At 57.8% G+C, this 25,107-nt stretch overlaps 1 protein-coding gene across 1 annotated transcript in view; it reads right to left on the bottom strand.

The window, feature by feature from the left end:
• Positions 1-12,368: 12,368 nt before the first annotated feature.
• The window catches only part of SEL1L (SEL1L adaptor subunit of SYVN1 ubiquitin ligase), a 42,125-nt gene continuing 29,386 nt past the window's right edge, over positions 12,369-25,107 (bottom strand). The window contains exon 21 of the mRNA XM_078617068.1: positions 12,369-13,985. Coding sequence (XP_078473194.1) covers positions 13,812-13,985 — 174 coding nt within the window. The 3' untranslated portion in view covers positions 12,369-13,811. The remainder of the gene's footprint in view (positions 13,986-25,107) is intronic.

Below are 25,107 nucleotides of genomic sequence, written 5' to 3'. Positions count from 1 at the left end.
GAAGCGCTCGCCTTGCTCCTCCGAGTACGCTCTGATGTTCTCCTTGAATTTATCAAGATGAGCATCAAGGATATGGACTTTGAGGGACATCCTCCAGCCCATTGTGCCGTAGTTCTTCACCAGTTGTCGGCCTCGTGATTGCCCAGGAAGCCACGAACCACTGCGACAAAGCTGTCCCAAGCCGCTTTCTCCTTACGAGTGAGCTTCTTGGGGAATTCGTTGCACTCCAGGATCTTCTTTATCTGTGGTCTGACGAAGACACCGGCTTTGACCTTTGCCTCAGACAGTTTAGGGAAGAAGTCTAGAAGGTACTTGAAGGCTGCCGACTCCTTATCTACGGCTCTGACAAATTGTTTCATAAGGCCCAATTTGATGTGCAGTGGTGGCATCAGCACCTTCCGGGGGTCCACCAGTGGCTCCCACTTGACGTTGTTCCTCCCCACAGAGAACTCGGTCCACTTTGGCCACTCCCATCTGTGGTCGTGCGCCTTGGTGTCCCTGCTGTCCCAAAGGCAAAGATAGCAGGGAAACTTGGTAAAACTGCCTTGGAGACCCATCAGGAATGCCACCATATTGAAGTCTCCGATGACCTCCCAGTCGTACTCATCATACTTCAAGGAGTCCAGCAAGGTCGTGATACTGTTGTAATCCTCTTTGAGGTGCACCGCGATTGCCAGGGGACGAGATGGGTACTTGTTACCATTATGGAGCAGCATGGCTTTCAGGCTCCTGGATGAGCTGTCAATGAAGAGGCGTCACTCATTCTTGTTACAGGTGCTTCCGATTGCCTCAAACAGACTGGTCACATTGTGGCAGAAGCAGAGCCCATCTTGACGGGTGAAGAAGCTGCAAAAAGGTTGGTGACGCTTCCTGTGATCTGCGACTTGCACACTTTTATCCAACAAGTTCCACTGCTTGAGCCTAGACGTCAAAAGCTCGGCATTGGACTTGGTGAGACCAAGATCTCTGATCAAGTCGTTGAGGTATTTTTAGTTGGGGTAGTATGGGTTTTTCTCCTCAGCTCCACCTCTTAAATTGTCATCCGGATCTACAACGTCTTCCTCGCTCTGTGACTTGCTGCTCTCTTCTAAAGACGGCTGCTCTCTCTCCAGAGGAGTGGGTACGGGGAGCTCATGGCAGTGTGGCACTGGGGCGATGAAGGAAGGTACTGATACGTGATAGCAGGTGCCTTCTTGCCAGTCCGACGTTTGGATGGGTCCATCATGCAGAAGTAGCAGTTGCTTGAGTGGTCAGTGGGTTCCTGCCAAATTCTTGGGATAGCAAACTTCATGGCTCTCTTTTCCCCTCTGTACCAGCCTACAAAATATATTTATTCACCCATGACTAATGTGTAAGAAATTCTCCCAACGTTTTTCATATATGATATATATTTTCAATAACATTGAAAATTGTAAAACATGTTAAAATTAAAAACTTTAACAATAAAAATTTTTAAACAAATTTTATAACATAAAATTCCGAGCAACAATTGTCCATTTTACCTTCCAGAGTTTTTTTGCATTGCTCGCCGGTGAAATGAGGTGCCCAGGATTTGTCTTGATCCCCGACAGGCATGCCGAAATATGCCTTGTAGGCCTCACATAGTAGATGCTTCCACAGAGTACTTTTTTCGCTCTTGTCTTGATAAATTGGTCGCAGACATAGCAAAAAGCATCTGCCGGATGCTTGCAGCCTCTTGATGTCATCTCAGAAAAATGAAGATATGTATCCACTTAAGCAGCTGGAACTAAACTGAACTGGTTGGCTTAAGGCCCCAGGATTTATACGACTATTTATATTACTGAAAAGTTCTAGAATAGTCTAGAAGTTACTCCAAGTTTACTCGGCACTGAATCTATCTGGAATGTTCTGGAAAATAGGTAAATTTCTAAATATTACTGTCCTGGTCACAAAAGCAATATTTGTGGGGAATAATAGCCATTATCTGTACTTTTGAGGCATAAGCAATTAGGAAATAACGCTTACTACCCAGGAACAATTTTTTTTTTGCTATACAGTGATCACCCTCACCTCATTACATGCGCCATCATCATTTCACCACATCACACACCACACCCCATCACCACCTCCACACATCATCACGTGCGCCATCATCACCACATTGAACACACTACCTTCTCCACATCACACAACCCATAAACAACCTGACCTCAACAACAGCCTCCGTTGTTGCTAGAGAGCAACTGCCTCCAACTGCCCAGCATCGTCTTTCACAAATCTCCTCCACATAGGCCGATCTTGACATCGCTGGTACCGGTCTTTGGGAAGTCCAATCAGCTCCACATCCTCCTGTACCTCATTAGTACGTCTCTTCTCTGGCCGGATAGAGGGATCGCGAGCCCCCTCTATACGGCCAAATCGAAGCTCTTTGGGCATGCGGTGGCTGGGTTATGCGGGCTACATGATCCAACCAACGCAGCCTTGCTCGCCGGAAGAGCTTACCGATGGGATTGTGTCCAGATCTTTCAAGGATTTGTGAGCTCCTCACACAATCCAGTCTGGTAAACTCAGGATGGATCGCAGGCAGACCTGCCTGAATGTTTCTAACCGGCGCAGATGTTCCATTCGGGGGGTTTCACAAGTGGAGAGAAGGGAGGGCATGCATGTGGCTGAGAAGACCCGAAGCTTCGTGAGGAGAGACAGACCAGGTATCTTCCACACAGTGGTATGCAGATGTAGAGGTATTACGTACCGGGGTGTAGCAAGGCGTTACGTTAGGGTGCCTACATCAACGTCCGTGCATGGGGTCTACATCAACGTCCGCATACAGCCCCGCCCCTCGGGGGGGGGGGGCAGTTGGGTATATAAGGCGGTGCGCGAGAGAGCTCGAGGCAGTCGTTGGAGCAGAAGAGCCAGTGAAGACTGAAGACCAGCTAGCTAGCCCTGGGACTACCCTGACTCGCTGCTCTTATAAGAGCCGAGCAGGGCAAGCCAGGGGCGACCTCAAAGCAGCGAGGTCTGTGTCCTCGTGAGGGCCAGGCTCGTGTGGCTGAGGGTCGGACCTGAGCCGAAGCTGGGCCAGGTCAGTTAGTCTCTACTAGGATGGTCTGGGTTAGAGGGGTTAAGGAGCTAACGGGGAAACGTTCGCCGAGGGACACTGCCTCGGATAGACCGGGTGAAGGGGCCGTTACCCCTTCCAGTGTTAGGGTGCGCTACGTACTGTATAGTAGCAATTGGTAATAAATACGTGTTGCCTCCGTCAACGTCTCCTGCGCTACTTACGCCGTTAAACAGATAATGCCACCCTACTGATTCGGAGTGAGACCTCTGCTGTCAAACCGCAGCAGGTCATAGACATACGCTAACCTCATCATCACACACACCATCACCACATCACACACACCATCACCACCCTCACATCACACACCATCACCACCCTCACCACATCACACACCATCGCCACCCTCACCACATCACACACCATCACCACCACATCACACACACCATCAACACCCTCATCGCATCACACGCACCACAATCACATCAAAAGTCTGACCATCGTTTTCGCACACTCGTCCAAAAGCCTCCCTTATCGCAGGGGACTTTGCGACCACACGAGCCGCAGCAGCAGTCGCCTTGGACGGCGCTGCGGGTTATCGGAGCCAAGACGTGGCGGATGTAAATAAACCACTTTAGGGTTTAGCGTGCGAGGGTGTTGATGTGACGTGTGCGAGTGTGGCGAGGGTGTTGATGTGACGTGTGTGAGTGTGGTGAGGGTGTTGATGTGACGTGTGCGAGTGTGGCGAGGGTGTTGATGTGACGTGTGTGAGTGTGGTGAGGGTGTTGATGTGACGTGTGTGAGTGTGGCGAGGGTGTTGATGTGACGTGTGTGAGTGTGGCGAGGGTGTTGATGTGACGTGTGCGAGTGTGGTGAGGGTGGTGAGGTGACGTGTGTGAGTGTGGTGAGGGTGGTGATAGTTTGTGTGATGTGGTGAGGGTGGTAATGGTGTGTGTGATGTGGTGAGGGTGGTAATGGTGTGTGTGATGTGATGATGGTGGTGATGGTGTGTGTGATGTGGTGAGGGTGGTGATGGTGTGATGTGGTGAGGGTGGTGATGGTGTGTGTGGTGTGGTGAGGGTGGTAATGGTGTGTGTGATGTGGTGAGGGTGGTGATGGTGTATGTGATGTGGTGAGGGTGGTAATGGTGTGTGTGGTGTGGTGAGGGTGGTAATGGTGTGTTTGGTGTGGTGAGGGTGGTAATGGTGTGTGTGATGTGGTGAGGGTGGTAATGGTGTGTGTGATGTGATGATGGTGGTGATGGTGTGTGTGATGTGGTGAGGGTGGTGATGGTGTGATGTGGTGAGGGTGGTGATGGTGTGTGTGGTGTGGTGAGGGTGGTAATGGTGTGTGTGATGTGGTGAGGGTGGTAATGGTGTATGTGATGTGATGATGGTGGTGATGGCGTGTGATGTGGTGATGTGTTGACGGTACAGAAACATCTCCACTCTCTCCAAAACTGCCCCATCACCCATGGGGATTTGAGGGGGTGGAGTAATTTTATGACACAAACAACCCTGGCGGGTGCTTTGTGTTCGTTAGGCTGACGGTAAGGCCCCACCAGTTAGTGGCACGGTCAAGGTTCATCAGCTGAGCCTTTACTTCTTTCACTTAGTGTCGTGAGCGACTTCTTATTTACTTCTCACACTTGGGCACAAACACTGGGCGATATATAGAAACGTATCTAAATAACTACACACAGCCGACCTTTCTACACAGCCCCATCGTCGGCGTCTAACTACACAGCTGGCTGACTAATGTAGCGATGACGACGATGGGAGCCGTGCAGAGGATCGGCCACGCGGGCGGACGACGAAGAGAGATGACGGCGAGCAGCGACGCGGCCAGGACCCGTGACCCCTCCATAGCCACGAACCTTCAGTCCCCCCCCCCCCCCTTTATACTTCCCGGCGTGGCCAGGCCCCACCTCCGGCCACGCCCCCTTCTAGAACCTTCGAGCAGGTTCCCGGAGCTTCTCGACTGACCCCGCCTTCTACCTTTAACCCCGACACGCCCCCTTCGAGTTGGTTTTTATATAACGCGCCCATACCCGTGATTACCCCTCCTGGCCGACAGGTGGTACCCTGTCATTAGCATGAGCAGCAAATGCCAGATCAGTTCAAATAATGACTGACCAATAGAGAGCCCATACCTTGACCGGACCCGGGCATCGATCAGCCTACCATTGTAACTGAACCAGATGAAAATTTCTTCGGGAGAGCTATGGAGAGGTTTTTAATCTTTGTGGTCAAATAAAGATGTTAAAGTGTGGGGGCCAGAGGACATCTTTGTCACAGCCCAAGGTGAACAGGGAATGGCTGCGTCTCCTGGCCACGCATCTTTACCCGGGGCCTGCCCACCATCATGAAGATCATGAACAGGGGGTCAAGGACCTCGAAAGTACGAAGAATAACTCGCGAGCCCTGGCTTCCCGATGGAACTGTAGGTCCCATTTACAATCCCTACACCTCCGCAAGCCTCCCATCGGCAACGCTGTCTGGCAAGGGGGGGGGGCGATGTTGAACGCTCCCCACCAGGGCCTTTCTAGGCCTCGCACCGGGGAGGGAGATGTCAACATTCGAGTGCAAATGTAACCACCAGGGCATCCCCTGTGCTGCCTGTAGAGCCCCGTGCCGCCTGTGGTGCAGGCACTTGCAAGCATGTCACACCGTGCAGTCTCCCCAAGCTTACTTGCGTATTGTTTGTCGCTGTAACGTTCTTACCCCGTGCCTCTACTGGGCATGTGAAAAAGAGCTTCATAGCTCATCGGATTCCTCCAATATATATCAATATTCTGATTTGCTTTGGTGCAGGGGAGGGGTCTCTGGCTGGCGCTCTACCCGGTCCCAGGCTCCGGATCGCTCTTCTCAGACCCCAGTGCCACTCGGGGCGGGGAGTAATGGTGCCATCAATGTCCACCACCACCACGGTGATGGTGGACATTGATGTGGACATTGATGACACCATTCCTTTCCCCCAGTGACGTTGATGTCCACTACCACCACCACGGTGATTTCTAAAAGTATTTTGGTTTGGCCATGTTTGTTTGTTGTAGTACGGAGTTAGACTGGTTAGACTGATGGCTTTAATCTAAGTTGTCCTGTGGTTGTTGTTGTTTGACTTGCATCCCACTGGGGTTTTATCACACAGCGTTGGTGTACGGTGCTTTTTCTGCAATATTTTGCTGTCTTTTCTTGGATTTTCTGTTTGCACTTAGTCACATAGTCACTTTAAGATATTTTCTTGTTCATGTTTTTTGTTTGTTGCAGTTGCAACCGATTCAAGAGCCGAATGGCTCCCAGGGCGATACCTAATAAATGAAACTGAAAACTGAACTGACACAGCGAGCCAGCCGCTCGCCAGGTGGGCGGCTACTTCCCACCGACCACCGAGGCTCAAAGTCTGTGGATGAGCGAGAGAGTGAGAGAGAGAGTGAGAGAGAGAGAGCTGTCACCTAGAATAGACCTGCACGAGGAGATAAAACAGAGACTTGAAACGCTGGAGACGAAATATTAAAAGAGATAACGAGGGACGCCTTTCGGGGCTCCTGGGCAGAGGAGCAGTCCGGGCTCTTCGTTGTCGCGGGCGGTAAACTTCGCTCGCGCCGACCGTCAACCAATCGGAAGGGGGCGGGAATCGCGAGTTCAGAATCCGATGAGCTATAAATTTATTTTTCGCAGATCCGCAGCAGTTTCACGAATGTCGTGGCGGTGCCAACCTGGCCCATCGTCCCTCCTGGGGTCAATAAAATAATCAAACGAGAACACACCCCGTGGTTGGGACGTCAACAGCGGGGCTTTGTCTTCTGCAAGTACTCGGACTCGCAGCTCCCGTCCCCGACATCGGAATGTGGAATTGCCACCAATGGCTCAGTGGCTGGGAACGGCAGATGAGCACCAAATGCCTAAATGATGATTTGAGCAGCAGGAACCACTGTGGTCCCTTGGCTGTGATGGAGGAGAGGCGCCTTTGGGGCCGTCCATAAATTACGTCACGCGATTTTTTACCTCCCCCTCCCCCCCTCGTCACACGGCGTCACAAAAAGTCAAACCCCCCTCAAATGACGTCACAAAGCTCTGCCCCCTCCCCAAAACCATATTTCCATTTTGAAATTAAAACATGTTCAAATCACTTTAAACTATTGTCATTGTTGTGCGTATTTAATGTGGCGCTGCACTCTGATGTTGTAGGAGAAAACACGTATTAAAAAGGCGTTGGAAAGCTGAAATTTAGCATAAAATCTACTTGAAAATATTCAACGTCTAACTTAAACTGCTGATGTTCAGAATATTATATTGAAATTCTCTTATAATTATAAAATATTAAAAGTAATTATAACTATGAAAAAGTACTTGAAACTTTGTAGAACGAAGCAAAAATGGAGAGTACAGTTATAACAATCACATATTCATTTCACAGAATGAAAAGTCCTGGTAGAATCATTAAAATCTAAATGTTTAATAACAATCATGCAAATTTGTTTCAAAATGTATGCTTCTACATTCTCCCATGGAGAAGCAAAATGCTCCTTCATGGAATAAATAAAAGGTGACCGCAGTAAATTTAAATAATCAAATAGTTAATAATGAAAATTAATCCAAATTAGTGTTGCTATAACAATTATATTTAATTAAGTAGAACGTGTTTATATTTATTTAAAGTTATGCATTTTTGATGTGACGTCACATTTCTCAAAACCCCCCGCCACAAATGTCTGACCCCCCTCCCCACCTAAGTGCGTGACGTCACTTATGGATGGCCCCTTTATGACGGGGGGGGGGGGGGAGTTTGCCACTGAATGATGTCGCGGCTACTCGGGGTCACGAGCGCTGCACGTCACGACAAGGCCTTGTGACGCGACAGCTTCTGCGCACGTGACGCTGTGACGTCAACGCGGTAGGGTGGCGGCGCGAAGGCCCTTGCGCCCACACAGCAAATGGCCGAGTTCGAATCCCCAATTCCTCTCTGTGTGTGTGGCGTTTGTCTTCTTTCTCCGTTCTGTACTGAGTGGAGTTTGTATTCTCTCTCCCTGTTCTGCAGTGAGTGGAGTTTGTAGTATGTCCCCTGTTCTGCAGTGAGTGAGTGGAGTTTGTAGTATGTCCCCTGTTCTGCAGTGAGTGAGTGGAGTTTGTAGTATGTCCCCTGTTCTGCAGTGAGTGAGTGGAGTTTGTAGTATGTCCCCTGTTCTGCAGTGAGTGAGTGGAGTTTGTAGTATGTCCCCTGTTCTGCAGTGAGTGGAGTTTGTATTCTCTCCTGTTCTGCAGTGAGTGAGTGGAGTTTGTATTTTCTCCCTGTTCTGCAGTGAGTGAGTGGAGTTTGTATTTTCTCCCTGTTCTGCAGTGAGTGAGTGGAGTTTGTATTTTCTCCTGTTCTGCAGTGAGTGAGTGGAGTTTGTATTCTCTCCCCTGTTCTGCAGTGAGTGAGTGGAGTTTGTATTCTCTCCCTGTTCTGCAGTGAGTGAGTGGAGTTTGTATTCTCTCCCTGTTCTGCAGTGAGTGAGTGGAGTTTGTATTCTCTCCTGTTCTGGAGTGAGTGAGTGGAGTTTGTATTCTCTCCTGTTCTGGAGTGAGTGAGTGGAGTTTGTATTCTCTCCTGTTCTGGAGTGAGTGAGTGGAGTTTGTATTCTCTCCTGTTCTGGAGTGAGTGAGTGGAGTTTGTATTCTCTCCTGTTCTGCAGTGAGTGAGTGGAGTTTGTATTCTCTCCTGTTCTGCAGTGAGTGGAGTTTGTATTTTCTCCCTGTTCTGCAGTGAGTGAGTGGAGTTTGTATTCTCTCCTGTTCTGCAGTGAGTGAGTGGAGTTTGTATTCTCTCCTTGTTCTGCAGTGAGTGAGTGGAGTTTGTATTTTCTCCCTGTTCTGCAGTGAGTGAGTGGAGTTTGTATTCTCTCCTGTTCTGCAGTGAGTGAGTGGAGTTTGTATTCTCTCCTGTTCTGCAGTGAGTGAGTGGAGTTTGTATTCTCTCCTGTTCTGCAGTGAGTGAGTGGAGTTTGTATTCTCTCCTGTTCTGCAGTGAGTGAGTGGAGTTTGTATTCTCTCCTGTTCTGCAGTGAGTGAGTGGAGTTTGTATTCTCCCCTGTTCTGCAGTGAGTGGAGTTTGTATTCTCTCCTGTTCTGCAGTGAGTGAGTGGAGTTTGTATTCTCTCCTGTTCTGCAGTGAGTGAGTGGAGTTTGTATTCTCTCCTGTTCTGCAGTGAGTGAGTGGAGTTTGTATTCTCTCCTGTTCTGCAGTGAGTGAGTGGAGTTTGTATTTTCTCCTGTTCTGCAGTGAGTGAGTGGAGTTTGTATTCTCTCCTGTTCTGCAGTGAGTAAGTGGAGTTTGTATTCTCTCCTGTTCTGCAGTGAGTGGAGTTTGTATTCTCTCCCCTGTTCTGCAGTGAGTGGAGTTTGTATTCTCTCCCTGTTCTGCAGTGAGTGGAGTTTGTATTCTCTCCCTGTTCTGCAGTGAGTGGAGTTTGTATTCTCTCCTGTTCTGCAGTGAGTGAGTGGAGTTTGTATTCTCTCCTGTTCTGCAGTGAGTGAGTGGAGTTTGTATTCTCTCCTGTTCTGCAGTGAGTGAGTGGAGTTTGTATTCTCTCCTGTTCTGCAGTGAGTGAGTGGAGTTTGTATTCTCTCCTGTTCTGCAGTGAGTGAGTGGAGTTTGTATTCTCCCCCCTGTTCTGCAGTGAGTGAGTGGAGTTTGTATTTTCTCCCTGTTCTGCAGTGAGTGAGTGGAGTTTGTATTCTCTCCTGTTCTGCAGTGAGTGAGTGGAGTTTGTATTTTCTCCTGTTCTGCAGTGAGTGGAGTTTGTATTCTCTCCTGTTCTGCAGTGAGTAAGTGGAGTTTGTATTCTCTCCTGTTCTGCAGTGAGTGAGTGGAGTTTGTATTCTCTCCCCTGTTCTGCAGTGAGTGGAGTTTGTATTCTCTCCCTGTTCTGCAGTGAGTGGAGTTTGTATTCTCTCCCTGTTCTGCAGTGAGTGGAGTTTGTATTCTCTCCTGTTCTGCAGTGAGTGAGTGGAGTTTGTATTCTCTCCTGTTCTGCAGTGAGTGAGTGGAGTTTGTATTCTCTCCTGTTCTGCAGTGAGTGAGTGGAGTTTGTATTCTCTCCTGTTCTGCAGTGAGTGAGTGGAGTTTGTATTCTCTCCTGTTCTGCAGTGAGTGAGTGGAGTTTGTATTCTCTCCCCTGTTCTGCAGTGAGTGAGTGGAGTTTGTATTTTCTCCCTGTTCTGCAGTGAGTGAGTGGAGTTTGTATTCTCTCCTGTTCTGCAGTGAGTGAGTGGAGTTTGAATTCTCTCCCCTGTTCTGCAGTGAGTGAGTGGAGTTTGTATTCTCTCCCCTGTTCTGCAGTGAGTGAGTGGAGTTTGTATTTTCTCCTGTTCTGCAGTGAGTGAGTGGAGTTTGTATTCTCTCCCCTGTTCTGCAGTGAGTGAGTGGAGTTTGTATTCTCTCCCCTGTTCTGCAGTGAGTGAGTGGAGTTTGTATTTTCTCCTGTTCTGCAGTGAGTGAGTGGAGTTTGTATTCTCTCCTGTTCTGCAGTGAGTGAGTGGAGTTTGTATTCTCTCCTGTTCTGCAGTGAGTGAGTGGAGTTTGTATTCTCTCCTGTTCTGGAGTGAGTGAGTGGAGTTTGTATTCTCTCCTGTTCTGGAGTGAGTGAGTGGAGTTTGTATTCTCTCCCTGTTCTGCAGTGAGTGAGTGGAGTTTGTATTCTCCCCTGTTCTGCAGTGAGTGGATTTGTATATTCTCCTTCTGTTCTGTTCTGCAGTGTGCCGCGCCAGCGTTATCGGCGCTCGCTAACAGCACTTGCCCTAACAGTCTGTTCAGGCTATACGGGGGTTCTTTGTCTTTGTGAGTGAGAGTGGAGTTTGTATTCGCTCCCCCTGTTCCGTGTGGATTTCCTCCGGCGTCCCTGTGGGTTCGTCCCATGTTCACGCCAACGCCCAGTGTGACCGGTGTCAGCCACCCATCCCAAGCGTGACCCCTCTAGAGATCACGCAGCAGCAGCGGCTGTAATCTAAACTGCAATAAACTAAACTGGACTAGTTTTTATTAAACCAGGTAAGGCCCATTGAGCTGTGTAGCTCTTTTTCACAAGTGACCCGGCCATCACGAATGATAGCCCATCAAAGTGGATTATCATCGCGTGAAGATTTATAGCAGCCAAATATTCTATACGCGTGATGTTGAGTCTATAAACGTGGAGGGGAAAAAATCGGACACTAAGAAAAATCCACGCAACCACGGGGAGAGAGACACGCAAACTCCAAATACAGAGCAGGCGTCAGGGTCGGGATCAAACCCATGACCTCTTGTATACCTTGCAAGGTAGTCAACATCTTCTAGCCACCATCCTCTTGAGGCTCGGTGAGCCTTTCCCGAGATAAGCAAGCGTGGCTGGTGACGAGTTTACGTGACGAGTTGCAACCACGTGGCCAGCCAGCACTGTTCCCGGCTCCATTGTGGTTTTTTTTTGTGGCCTGCCAGGGAACACGGTGGGAGGATTCCCCGGCCTATTCCACCATGCCACCTCTACCCCTCCGCACCCGAGGTCCTGCCGCCACCGACAACGACGCTAGAACGCGTCACACCAGCAGCAGCAGCACATCATCATCATCGACATCATCACCAACGCTGGAACGCGTCACACCAGCAGCAGCACATCATCATCGACATTATCATCATCACCAACGCTGGAACGCGTCACACCAGCAGCAGCACATCATCATCGACATCATCATCATCACCAACGCTGGAACGCGTCACACCAGCAGCAGCGGCACATCATCGTCGACATCACCGCCGGCCCACCAGCCGACTCTGTTTATTACAACCCGCATCGTCAGTATTCACAATTAGTGGCAACACGCGTCTCACAAAACAAGACGCCACACACAAGGGATAAATTATCTGTCGACTCTTAGAGTCGGGGTGGGGGGGGTGGGATGGGTGGGGCGGGGGGGGGGTGGAGGGGGGGGGGGGCGTGAACAGAGGTGGCTGGGAAGTAACTTGGGTCGGACGTCCCCTGCCACTTTGACCCACGGAGGCGTGAGCGCAGCAGTGGTGAGCGCAGCAGTGGTGAGCGCAGCAGTGGTGCAGCGGGTGGTGCAGCGGGTGGTGCAGTGGGTGGTGCAGCGGGCCATAGCGCTGGGCTGAATGTTGGGGTGAGTGTGTTACTGTTTGGCTCAGCTGAGGGGGTTGGTGGTGATGAGGCTTGAGACCATGATTGGAGTTAGGGCCCATGCTAGGGCTAGGCTTGGTCAGGGTTACTGTGAGTGCTCGAGTTAGAGTGTGGGTCAGAGTGTGGGTCAGAGTGTGGGTCAGAGTGTGGGTTAGTCTGCTGTGGGTCAGAGTGTGGGTCAGAGTGTGGGTCAGAGTGTGGGTTAGTCTGCTGTGGGTCAGAGTGTGGGTTAGTCTGCTTGGGTCAGAGTGTGGGTCAGAGTGTGGGTCAGAGTGTGGGTTAGTCTGGTGTGGGTCAGAGTGTGGGTCAGAGTGTGGGCCAGAGTGTGAGTCAGAGTGTGGGTCAGAGTGTGGGTCAGAGTGTGGGTCAGAGTGTGGGCCAGAGTGTGGGCCAGAGTGTGGGTCAGAGTGTGGGTCAGAGTGTGGGTCAGAGTGTGGGCCAGAGTGTGGGTTAGTCTGGTGTGGGTCAGAGTGTGGGTCAGAGTGTGGGTCAGAGTGTGAGTCAGAGTGTGGGTCAGAGTGTGGGTTAGTCTGGTGTGGGTCAGAGTGTGGGTCAGAGTATGGGCCAGAGTGTGAGTCAGAGTGTGGGTCAGAGTGTGGGTCAGAGTGTGGGTCAGAGTGTGGGTCAGAGTGTGGGCCAGAGTGTGGGTCAGAGTGTGGGTCAGAGTGTGGGTCAGAGTGTGGGTCAGAGTGTGGGTTAGTCTGGTGTGGGTCAGAGTGTGGGTCAGAGTGTGGGCCAGAGTGTGAGTCAGAGTGTGGGTCAGAGTGTGGGTCAGAGTGTGGGTCAGAGTGTGGGTCAGAGTGTGGGTCAGAGTGTGGGTTATTCTGCTGTTAAGAGGCAGTGTTCAGGATCGGGATGAGGACTAAAGTTGGGGCTGGTGTTCAGGTTAAGGTTGGTCGAGGTTTCAGCTTAGTTGGGGGCTGGCCGTGTTTTTAGTGTTCGGGGTGATGGACGTTGGAGACTCGATGCCATGGTTAGGCTGGTGATGTGAACGGTGAGGGAGGAAGGGAGGGGCTGTCTGTCAGGGTCAATGTCAGGGCGTATACTGTTCAGGGTCTGTGTCGGGTTCAAGGATGGTGTTAGTGTCGGGGTTGGTCATCATTACTCTACTGAAGGTGCTTGGTCAGGGTCTGGGCCAGGGCGCTTTCCCTGTGCCCTGGGGGGGGGGGGGGGGTCCCCAAGAGCTCAGAGTGAGAAGGCGAACTTCCTTCTCCTCCCGGCGTCGCGGATTCTCAGCGACCAATTAAATAACAAATACGTGAGACAAAAAAATATAACGCATCACGTCGCACGACGAACGTTTAACAGCCGGGATCTTGATCTGCAACTCGCCGGAGATCTGAGACTTGCTCCGCCGCCGCCGCTGCCGCTGGTGCTTCTTCTCCACAGGGTGCCGTCGCACTGTGTGCGCCTTTCTCCTTTTGTTGAGATGGTCGTCACGCTCGCGTGGCTGTTCCCGTCGCCGTGGCGGCTGTCCCACTGGCGTGGAAGGGGGTTGTTCATGATACGTGGGCCGTCCCAATTGCTGTACGGGGGCTGCTTCAATCACTGGCTCCGCCCGGGCTGCTGTGATTGTTTTGTGCCGGCTGTCGCGATTGTTGCGCTGACTGTTCCAATCACCTGCGCGGGATCTTCTGCTCATTACGCCGCAGGCTGCTGCGGCTGCTGCGGCTGCTGCTGCGGCTGCTGCAGCTGCTGCCGCTGGCGGTATGCGATGATGGTGCCGAGCAGCAGAGCGAGCACGCTCATGAGGTAGAGGTCCCACTCGGGGCCCAGCAGCCGGTCCAGGTCCAGCTGACGCCACGACTCCAGCAGCTGGGAATGTTGTCAGGGGGGAGGGGAGGGGTCAAACGGGGGGGTGGGGGGGTAGGGGAATTACTCAATACGCGGCGATCACCGTCGATGGTGCTGTGTGTGGGGGGTGCTGTGTGTGCTGTGTGTAGGTGTGCTGTGTGTGGGGGGTGCTGTGTGTGGGGGTGCTGTGTGTGGGGGTGCTGTGTGTGGGGGTGCTGTGTGTGGGGGTGCTGTGTGTGGGGGTGCTGTGTGTGGGGGTGCTGTGTGTGGGGGGTGCTGTGTGTGGGGGGGTGCTGTGTGTGGGGGTGCTGTGTGTGGGGGTGTGCTGTGTGTGGGGGTGCTGTGTGTGGGGGTGCTGTGTGTGGGGGTGCTGTGTGTGGGGGGTGCTGTGTGTGGGGGGTGCTGTGTGTGGGGGTGCTGTGTGTGTGGGGGTGCTGTGTGTGTGGGGGTGCTGTGTGTGGGTGTGCTGTGTGTGGGGGGGTGCTGTGTGTGGGGGTGCTGTGTGTGGGGGGTGATGTGTGTGGGGGTGCTGTGTGTGGGGGTGCTGTGTGTGGGGGGTGCTGTGTGTGGGGGGTGCTGTGTGTGGGGGGTTCTGTGTGTGGGGGTGCTGTGGTGTGTGGGGGGTGCTGTGTGTGGGGGTGCTGTGTGTGGGGTTGCTGTGTGTGGGTGTGCTGTGTGTGGGGGGTGCTGTGTGTGGGGGGTGCTGTGTGTGGGGGGTGCTGTGTGTGGGGGGTGCTGTGTGTGGGGGGTGTTGTGTGTGGGGGGTTCTGTGTGTGGGGGGTGCTGTGTGTGGGGGTGCTGTGTGTGGGGGGTGCTGTGTGTGGGGGTGTTGTGTGTGGGGAGTTCTGTGTGTGGGGGGTGCTGTGTGTGGGGGGTGCTGTGTGTGGGGGTGTTGTGTGTGGGGGTGTTGTGTGTGGGGGGTTCTGTGTGTGGGGGTGCTGTGTGTGGGGGGTTCTGTGTGTGGAAGGTGCTGTGTGTGGGGGGTGCTGTGTGTGGGGGTGTTGTGTGTGGGGGGTTCTGTGTGTGGGGGTGCTGTGTGTGGGGGGTTCTGTGTGTGGGGGGTGCTGTGTGTGGGGGTGCTGTGTGTGGGGGGTTCTGTGTGTGGGGGGTGCTGTGTGTGGGGGGTGCTGTGTGTGGGGGTGCTGTGTGTGGGGGTGCTGTGTGTGGGGGGTTCTGTGTGTGGGGGGTGCTGTGTGTGGGGGGTTCTGTGTGTGGGGGTGCTGTGTGTGGGGGGTGCTGTGTGTGGGGGTGCTGTGTGTGGGGGGTTCTGTGTGTGGGGGGTGCTGTGTGTGGGGGTGCTGTGTGTGGGGGGTTCTGTGTGTGGGGGTGCTGTGTGTGGGGGTGCTCTGTGTGTGGGGGTGCTGTGTGTGGGGGGTTCTGTGTGTGGGGGGTGCTGTGTGTGGGGGGGGTTCTGTGTGTGGGGGGTGCTGTGTGTGGGGGTGCTGTGTGTGGGGGTGCTGTGTGTGGGGGGTGCTGTGTGTAGGGGGGGTTCTGTGTGTGGGGGGTGCTGTGTGTGGGGGTGCTGTGTGTGGGGGGTTCTGTGTGTGGGGGGTGCTGTGTGTGGGGGTGCTGTGTGTGGGGGTGCTGTGTGTGGGGGGTGCTGGGTGTGTGGGGGTGCTGTGTGTGGGGGTGCTGTGTGTGGGGGGTGCTGTGTGTGTGGGGGTGCTGTGTGTGGGGGGTGCTGTGTGTGGGGGGTGCTGTGTGTGGGGGTGCTGTGTGTGGGGGTGCTGTGTGTGGGGGGTGCTGTGTGTGGGGGTGTTGTGTGTGGGGGGTGCTGTGTGTGGGGGGTTCTGTGTGTGGGGGGTGCTGTGTGTGGGGGTGTTGTGTGTGGGGGTGCTGTGTGTGGGGGTGTTGTGTGTGGGGGGTGCTGGGTGTGTGGGGGTGCTGGGTGTGTGGGGGTGCTGTGTGTGGGGGGTGCTGTGTGTGTGGGGGTGTTGTGTGTGGGGGGTGCTGTGTCTGGGGGTGCTGTGTGTGGGGGGTGCTGTGTGTGGGGGTGCTGTGTGTGGGGGGTGCTGTGTGTGGGGGTGTTGTGTGTGGGGGGTGCTGTGTTTGGGGGGTTCTGTGTGTGGGGGGTGCTGTGTGTGGGGGTGTTGTGTGTGGGGGTGCTGTGTGTGGGGGTGTTGTGTGTGGGGGTGCTGTGTGTGGGGGTGCTGTGTGTGGGGGTGCTGTGTGTGGGGGGTTCTGTGTGTGTGGGGGTGTTGTGTGTGGGGGGTGCTGTGTGTGGGGGTGCTGTGTGTGGGGGGTGCTGTGTGTGGGGGTGTTGTGTGTGGGGGGTGCTGTGTGTGGGGGTGCTGTGTGTGGGGGGTTCTGTGTGTGTGGGGGTGTTGTGTGTGTGGGGGTGTTGTGTGTGGGGGGTTCTGTGTGTGGGGGGTGCTGTGTGTGGGGGTGCTGTGTGTGGGGGGTGCTGTGTGTGGGGGTGCTGTGTGTGGGGGGTTCTGTGTGTGGGGGGTGCTGTGTGTGGGGGTGTTGTGTGTGGGGGGTTCTGTGTGTGGGGGGTGCTGTGTGTGGGGGTGCTGTGTGTGGGGGGTGCTGTGTGTGTGGGGGTGTTGTGTGTGGGGGTGCTGTGTGTGGGGGGTTCTGTGTGTGGGGGGTGCTGTGTGTGGGGGGTGCTGTGTGTGGGGGGTGCTGTGTGTGGGGGGTGCTGTGTGTGGGGGGTGCTGTGTGTGGGGGTGCTGTGTGTGGGGGTGCTGTGTGTGGGGGGTTCTGTGTGTGGGGGGTGCTGTGTGTGGGGGTGCTGTGTGTGGGGGGTTCTGTGTGTGGGGGTGCTGTGTGTGGGGGTGCTGTGTGTGTGGGGGTGCTGTGTGTGGGGGGTTCTGTGTGTGGGGGGTGCTGTGTGTGGGGGGGGTTCTGTGTGTGGGGGGTGCTGTGTGTGGGGGTGCTGTGTGTGGGGGTGCTGTGTGTGGGGGGTGCTGTGTGTGGGGGGGTTCTGTGTGTGGGGGGTGCTGTGTGTGGGGGTGCTGTGTGTGGGGGGTGCTGTGTGTGGGGGGGTTCTGTGTGTGGGGGGTGCTGTGTGTGGGGGTGCTGTGTGTGGGGGTGCTGTGTGTGGGGGTGCTGTGTGTGGGGGGTGCTGTGTGTGGGGGTGTTGTGTGTGGGGGGTGCTGTGTGTGGGGGGTTCTGTGTGTGGGGGGTGCTGTGTGTGGGGGTGCTGTGTGTGGGGGTGCTGTGTGTGGGGGTGCTGTGTGTGGGGGGTGCTGGTGTGTGGGGGTGCTGTGTGTGGGGGTGCTGTGTGTGGGGGGTGCTGTGTGTGTGGGGGTGTTGTGTGTGGGGGGTGCTGTGTGTGGGGGTGCTGTGTGTGGGGGGTGCTGTGTGTGGGGGTGCTGTGTGTGGGGGGTGCTGTGTGTGGGGGTGTTGTGTGTGGGGGGTGCTGTGTGTGGGGGGTTCTGTGTGTGGGGGGTGCTGTGTGTGGGGGTGTTGTGTGTGGGGGTGCTGTGTGTGGGGGTGCTGTGTGTGGGGGTGCTGTGTGTGGGGGTGCTGTGTGTGGGGGTGCTGTGTGTGGGGGTGCTGTGTGTGGGGGGTTCTTGTGTGTGGGGGGTGCTGTGTGTGGGGGTGCTGTGTGTGGGGGGTGCTGTGTGTGGGGGTGTTGTGTGTGGGGGGTGCTGTGTGTGGGGGTGCTGTGTGTGGGGGGTTCTGTGTGTGTGGGGGTGTTGTGTGTGTGGGGGTGTTGTGTGTGGGGGGTTCTGTGTGTGGGGGGTGCTGTGTGTGGGGGTGCTGTGTGTGGGGGTGCTGTGTGTGGGGGTGCTGTGTGTGGGGGGTTCTGTGTGTGGGGGGTGCTGTGTGTGGGGGTGTTGTGTGTGGGGGGTTCTGTGTGTGGGGGGTTCTGTGTGTGGGGGGGTGCTGTGTGTGGGGGGTGCTGTGTGTGTGGGGGTGTTGTGTGTGGGGGTGCTGTGTGTGGGGGGTTCTGTGTGTGGGGGGTGCTGTGTGTGGGGGGTGCTGTATGTGGGGGGTGCTGTGTGTGGGGGGGTGCTGTGTGTGGGGGGTGCTGTGTGTGGGGGGTGCTGTGTGTGGGGGGTGCTGTGTGTGGGGGTGCTGTGTGTGGGGGGTGCTGTGTGTGGGGGGTTCTGTGTGTGGGGGGTGCTGTGTGTGGGGGGTGCTGTGTGTGGGGGGTGCTGTGTGTGGGGGGTGCTGTGTGTGGGGGGTGCTGTGTGTGGGGGTGTTGTGTGTGGGGGTTCTGTGTGTGGGGGGTGCTGTGTGTGGGGGGTGCTGTGTGTGGGGGTGTTGTGTGGGGGGTTCTGTGTGTGGGGGGTGCTGTGTGTGGGGGTGCTGTGTGTGGGGGGTTCTGTGTGGGGGGTGCTGTGTGTGGGGGTGCTGTGTGTGGGGGGTTCTGTGTGTGGGGGTGCTGTGTGCTGGGGGGGTTGCTGTGTGTGGGGGGTTCTGTGTGTGGGGGTGCTGTGTGTGGGGGGTTCTGTGTGTGGGGGGTGCTGTGTGTGGGGGTGCTGTGTGTGGGGGGTTCTGTGTGTGGGGGGTGCTGTGTGTGGGGGGTGCTGTGTGTGGGGGTGCTGTGTGTGGGGGGTGCTGTGTGTGGGGGTGCTGTGTGTGGGGGTGCTGTGTGTGGGGGGTTCTGTGTGTGGGGGGTGCTGTGTGTGGGGGGTTCTGTGTGTGGGGTGCTGTGTGTGGGGGGTGCTGTGTGTGGGGGTGCTGTGTGTGGGGGGTTCTGTGTGTGGGGGTGCTGTGTGTGGGGGGTGCTGTGTGTGGGGGGTTCTGTGTGTGGGGGTGCTGTGTGTGGGGGTGCTGTGTGTGTGGGGGTGCTGTGTGTGGGAGGTTCTGTGTGTGGGGGGTGCTGTGTGTGGGGGGGGTTCTGTGTGTGGGGGGTGCTGTGTGTGGGGGTGCTGTGTGTGGGGGTGCTGTGTGTGGGGGGTGCTGTGTGTGGGGGGGGTTCTGTGTGTGGGGGGTGCTGTGTGTAGGGGGTGCTGTGTGTGGGGGGTTCTGTGTGTGGGGGGTGCTGTGTGTGGGGGGTGCTGTGTGTGGGGGTGCTGTGTGTGGGGGTGCTGTGTGTGGGGGGTGCTGGGTGTGTGGGGGTGCTGTGTGTGGGGGTGCTGTGTGTGGGGGGTGCTGTGTGTGTGGGGGTGCTGTGTGTGGGGGGTGCTGTGTGTGGGGGGTGCTGTGTGTGTGGGGGTGCTGTGTGTGTGGGGGTGCTGTGTGTGGGGGTGCTGTGTGTGGGGGTGCTGTGTGTGTGGGGGTGCTGTGTGTGTGGGGGTGCTGTGTGTGGGGGGTGCTGTGTGTGGGGGTGCTGTGTGTGGGGGTGCTGTGTGTGGGGGGTTCTGTGTGTGGGGATGCTGTGTGTGGGGGTGCTGTGTGTGTGGGGGGTGCTGTGTGTGGGGGGTGCTGTGTGTGTGGGGGTGCTGTGTGTGGGGGGTACTGTGTGTGTGTGGGGGGTGCTGTGTGTGGGGGGTGCTGTGTGTGGGGGGTGATGTGTGTGGGGGGTGCTGTGTGTGGGGGGTGCTGTGTGTGGGGGGGTGCTGTGTGTGTGGGGGTGCTGTGTGTGGGGGGGTGCTGTGTGTGGGGGGTGCTGTGTGTGGGGGGTGCTGTGTGTGGGGGGTGCTGTGTGTGGGGGTGCTGTGTGTGGGGGGTGCTGTGTGTGGGGGGTGCTGTGTGTGGGGGGTGCTGTGTGTGGGGGGTTCTGTGTGTGGGGGGTGCTGTGTGTGGGGGGGTGCTGTGTGTGGGGTTGCTGTGTGTGGGGGTGCTGTGTGTGGGGGGTTCTGTGTGTGGGGGTGCTGTGTGTGGGGGTGCTGTGTGTGGGGGTGCTGTGTGTGGGGGTGCTGTGTGTGTGGGGGTGCTGTGTGTGTGGGGGGTGCTGTGTGTGGGGGGTGCTGTGTGTGGGGGGTGCTGTGTGTGGGGGTGCTGTGTGTGGGGGGTTCTGTGTGTGGGGGGTGCTGTGTGTGGGGGTGCTGTGTGTGGGGGTGCTGTGTGTGGGGGGTTCTGTGTGTGGGGGTGCTGTGTGTGGGGGTGCTGTGTGTGTGGGGGTGCTGTGTGTGGGGGGTGCTGTGTGTGTGGGGGTGCTGTGTGTGGGGGGTGCTGTGTGTGTGGGGGTGCTGTGTGTGGGGGTGCTGTGTGTGGGGGTGCTGTGTGGGGGTGCTGTGTGTGGGGGGTGCTGTGTGTGGGGGGTGCTGTGTGTGGGGGGTGCTGTGTGTGTGGGGGTGCTGTGTGTGGGGGGTGCTGTGTGTGGGGGTGCTGTGTGTGGGGGTGCTGTGTGTGGGGGTGCTGTGTGTGGGGGTGCTCTGTGTGTGGGGGGTGCTGTGTGTGGGGGTGCTGTGTGTGGGGTGCTGTGTGTGGGGGGTTCTGTGTGTGGGGGGTGCTGTGTGTGGGGGGTGCTGTGTGTGGGGGTGCTGTGTGTGGGGGTGCTGTGTGTGGGGGGTTCTGTGTGTGGGGGGTTCTGTGTGTGGGGGTGCTGTGTGTGGGGGTGGTGTGTGTGTGGGGGGTGCTGTGTGTGGGGGGTGCTGTGTGTGGGGGTGCTGTGTGTGGGGGTGCTGTGTGTGGGGGTGCTGAGTGTGGGGGGTGCTGTGTGTGGGGGGTGCTGTGTGTGGGGGTGCTGTGTGTGGGGGTGCTGTGTGTGGGGGGTGCTGTGTGTGGGGGGTGCTGTGTGTGTGTGGGGGGGTGCTGTGTGTGGGGGGTGCTGTGTGTGGGGGGTGCTGTGTGTGGGGGGTGCTGTGTGTGGGGGGTGCTGTGTGTGTGGGGGTGCTGTGTGTGGGGGGTGCTGTGTGTGTGTGGGGGGTGCTGTGTGTGGGGGGGTGCTGTGTGTGGGGGGTGCTGTGTGTGGGGGTGCTGTGTGTGTGTGGGGGGTGCTGTGTGTGGGGGGTGCTGTGTGTGGGGGGTGCTGTGTGTGTGTGGGGGGTGCTGTGTGTGGGGGGTGCTGTGTGTGTGGGGGGTGCTGTGTGTGTGGGGGGTGCTGTGTGTGGGGGTGCTGTCTGTGGGGGTGCTGTGTGTGGGGGGTGCTGTGTGTGTGGGGGTGCTGTGTGTGGGGGGTTCTGTGTGTGGGGGGTGCTGTGTGTGGGGGGGTGCTGTGTGTGGGGGGTGCTGTGTGTGGGGGGTGCTGTGTGTGGGGGTGCTGTGTGTGTGGGGGGTGCTGTGTGTGGTGTGGGGGGTGCTGTGTGTGTGTGGGGGGTGCTGTGTGTGGGGGTGCTGTGTGGGGGGGTGCTGGGTGTGTGGGGGTGCTGTGTGTGGGGGGTGCTGTGTGTGGGGGGTGCTGTGTGTGTGGGGGGTGCTGTGTGTGGGGGGTGCTGTGTGTGGGGGGGTGCTGTGTGTGGGGGTGCTGTGTGTGTGGGGGTGCTGTGTGTGGGGGGGTGCTGTGTGTGGGGGTGCTGTGTGTGTGGGGGTGCTGTGTGTGGGGGGTGCTGTGTGTGGGGGTGCTGTGTGTGGGGGGTTCTGTGTGTGGGGGATGCTGTGTGTGGGGGGTGCTGTGTGTGTGGGGGGTGCTGTGTGTGGGGGGTGCTGTGTGTGGGGGGGTGCTGTGTGTGTGGGGGTGCTGTGTGTGGGGGGTACTGTGTGTGTGTGGGGGGTGCTGTGTGTGGGGGGTGCTGTGTGTGGGGGGGTGCTGTGTGTGGGGGGTGCTGTGTGTGGGGGGTGCTGTGTGTGGGGGGTGCTGTGTGTGGGGGGTGCTGTGTGTGGGGGGTGCTGTGTGTGGGGGGTGCTGTGTGTGGGGGTGCTGTGTGTGGGGGTGCTGTGTGTGGGGGGTGCTGTGTGTGGGGGGTGCTGTGTGTGGGGGTGCTGTGTGTGGGGGGTGCTGTGTGTGGGGGGTGCTGTGTGTGGGGGTGCTGTGTGTGGGGGGTTCTGTGTGTGGGGGGTGCTGTGTGTGGGGGGTGCTGTGTGTGGGGGTGCTGTGTGTGGGGGGTGCTGTGTGTGGGGGGTTCTGTGTGTGGGGGTGCTGTGTGTAGGGGTGCTGTGTGTGTGGGGGGTGCTGTGTGTGGGGGGTGCTGTGTGTGGGGGTGCTGTGTGTGTGGGGGGTGCTGTGTGTGGGGGGTGCTGTGTGTGGGGGTGCTGTGTGTGGGGGTGCTGTGTGTGGGGGGTTCTGTGTGTGGGGGGTGCTGTGTGTGGGGGTGCTGTGTGTGGGGGTGCTGTGTGTGGGGGGTTCTGTGTGTGGGGGTGCTGTGTGTGGGGGTGCTGTGTGTGTGGGGGGTGCTGTGTGTGGGGGGTGCTGTGTGTGTGGGGGTGCTGTGTGTGGGGGGTGCTGTGTGTGTGTGGGGGGTGCTGTGTGTGTGTGGGGGGTGCTGTGTGTGGGGGGTGCTGTGTGTGGGGGGTGCTGTGTGTGGGGGGTGCTGTGTGTGGGGGGTGCTGTGTGTGGGGGGTGCTGTGTGTGTGGGGGTGCTGTGTGGTGGGGTGCTGTGTGTGGGGGTGCTGTGTGTGGGGGTGCTGTGTGTGGGGGTGCTGTGTGTGGGGGTGCTGTGTGTGTGGGAGGGTGCTGTGTGTGGGGGGTGCTGTGTGTGGGGGTGCTGTGTGTGGGGGGTTCTGTGTGTGGGGGGTGCTGTGTGTGGGGGTGCTGTGTGTGGGGTGCTGTGTGTGGGGGTGCTGTGTGTGGGGGGTTCTGTGTGTGGGGGGTTTGTGTGTGGGGGTGCTGTGTGTGGGGGTGGTGTGTGTGTGGGGGGTGCTGTGTGTGGGGGGTGCTGTGTGTGGGGGTGCTGTGTGTGGGGGTGCTGTGTGTGGGGGTGCTGTGTGTGGGGGGTGCTGTGTGTGGGGGGGTGCTGTGTGTGGGGGTGCTGTGTGTGGGGGTGCTGTGTGTGGGGGGTGCTGTGTGTGGGGGGTGCTGTGTGTGTGTGGGGGGTGCTGTGTGTGGGGGGTGCTGTGTGTGGGGGGTGCTGTGTGTGGGGGGTGCTGTGTGTGGGGGGTGCTGTGTGTGTGGGGGGTGCTGTGTGTGTGGGGGGTGCTGTGTGTGGGGGGTGCTGTGTGTGTGTGGGGGGTGCTGTGTGTGGGGGGTGCTGTGTGTGGGGGGTGCTGTGTGTGGGGGGTGCTGTGTGTGGGGGGTGCTGTGTGTGTGTGGGGGGGTGCTGTGTGTGTGTGGGGGGTGCTGTGTGTGGGGGGTGCTGTGTGTGTGTGGGGGGTGCTGTGTGTGTGTGGGGGGTGCTGTCTGTGGGGGTGCTGTGTGTGGGGGGTGCTGTGTGTGTGGGGGTGCTGTGTGTGGGGGGTTCTGTGTGTGGGGGGTGCTGTGTGTGGGGGGTGCTGTGTGTGGGGGGTGCTGTGTGTGGGGGGTGCTGTGTGTGGGGGGTGCTGTGTGTGTGTGGGGGGTGCTGTGTGTGTGTGGGGGGTGCTGTGTGTGTGTGGGGGGGTGCTGTGTGTGGGGGGGTGCTGTGTGTGTGTGGGGGGTGCTGTGTGGGGGGGTGCTGTGTGTGGGGGTGCTGTGTGTGGGGGTGCTGTGTGTGGGGGGTGCTGTGTGTGGGGGGTGCTGTGTGTGGGGGGTGCTGTGTGTGTGTGGGGGGGTGCTGTGTGTGGGGGGTGCTGTGTGTGGAGGGTGCTGTGTGTGGGGGGTGCTGTGTGTGGGGGGTGCTGTGTGTGTGTGGGGGGTGCTGTGTGTGGGGGGTGCTGTGTGTGGGGGGTGCTGTGTGTGGGGGGTGCTGTGTGTGTGTGGGGGGTGCTGTGTGTGGGGGGTGCTGTGTGTGGGGGGTGCTGTGTGTGGGGGGTGCTGTGTGTGTGTGGTGCTGTGTGTGGGGGTGCTGTGTGGGGGTGCTGTGTGTGGGGGTGCTGTTTGTGGGGGTGCTGTGTGTGGGGGGTGCTGTGTGTGGGGGTGCTGTGTGTGGGGGTGCTGTGTGTGGGGTTGCTGTGTGTGGGGGTGCTGTGTGTGGGGGTGCTGTGTGTGGGGGTGCTGTGTGTGTGGTGGGGGGTGCTGTGTGTGGGGGTGCTGTGTGTGGGGGGTGCTGTGTGTGGGGGGTGCTGTGTGTGGGGGTGCTGTGTGTGTGTGGGGGGTGCTGTGTGTGGGGGTGCTGTGTGTGGGGGGTGCTGTGTGTGGGGGTGCTGTGTGTGGGGGGGTGCTGTGTGTGGGGGGGTGCTGTGTGTGGGGGTGCTGTGTGTGGGGGTGCTGTGTGTGGGGGGTGCTGTGTGTGTGTGGGGGGTGCTGTGTGGGGGTGCTGTGTGTGGGGGGTGCTGTGTGTGGGGGTGCTGTGTGTGTGTGTGGGGGGTGCTGTGTGTGGGGGTGCTGTGTGTGGGGGGTGCTGTGTGTGGGGGTGCTGTGTGTGTGTGGGGGGTGCTGTGTGTGGGGGTGCTGTGTGTGAGGGTGCTGTGTGTGGGGGTGCTGTGTGTGGGGGGTGCTGTGTGTGGGGGGGTGCTGTGTGTGTGAGGGTGCTGTGTGTGGGGGTGCTGTGTGTGGGGGTGCTGTGTGTGGGAGGTGCTGTGTGTGGGGGGTGCTGTGTGTGGGGGGTGCTGTGTGTGGGGGGTGCTGTGTGTGTGGGGGTGCTGTGTGTGGGGGGTGCTGTGTGTGGGGGGTGCTGTGTGTGGGGGGGTGCTGTGTGTGTGGGGGTGCTGTGTGTGGGGGGTGCTGTGTGTGGGGGGTGCTGTGTGTGGGGGGTTCTGTGTGTGGGGGGTGCTGTGTGTGGGGGTGCTGTGTGTGGGGGGTGCTGTGTGTGGGGGGTGCTGTGTGTGTGTGGGGGTGCTGTGTGTGGGGGGTGCTGTGTGTGGGGGTGCTGTGTGTGGGGGTGCTGTGTGTGGGAGGTGCTGTGTGTGGGGGGTGCTGTGTGTGGGGGGTGCTGTGTGTGTGGGGGGTGCTGTGTGTGGGGGGTGCTGTGTGTGGGGGGTGCTGTGTGTGTGGGGGTGCTGTGTGTGGGGGGGTGCTGTGTGTGGGGGGTGCTGTGTGTGGGGGGTGCTGTGTGTGGGGGGTGCTGTGTGTGTGGGGGTGCTGTGTGTGGGGGGTGCTGTGTGTGGGGGTGCTGTGTGTGGGTGTGATGTGTGTGTGGGGGTGCTGTGTGTGGGGGGGTGCTGTGTGTGGGGGGTGCTGTGTGTGGAGGGTTCTGTGTGTGGGGGGTGCTGTGTGTGGGGGTTCTGTGTGTGGGGGGTGCTGTGTGTGGGGGTGCTGTGTGTGGGGGGTGCTGTGTGTGGGGGGTGCTGTGTGTGTGGGGGGGGTGCTGTGTGTGTGGGGGGTGCTGTGTGTGTGGGGGTGCTGTGTGTGGGGGGTGCTGTGTGTGGGGGGTGCTGTGTGTGGGGGGTGCTGTGTGTGTGGGGGGGTGCT

This window comes from Lampetra planeri, chromosome 52 (assembly GCF_965212315.1).
Source record: "Lampetra planeri chromosome 52, kcLamPlan1.2.h2, whole genome shotgun sequence".
NCBI lineage: Eukaryota > Metazoa > Chordata > Hyperoartia > Petromyzontiformes > Petromyzontidae > Lampetra > Lampetra planeri.
The sequence above is the reverse complement of the archived record's forward strand: the minus strand, read 5'-3'. Positions and strand labels throughout refer to the sequence as shown.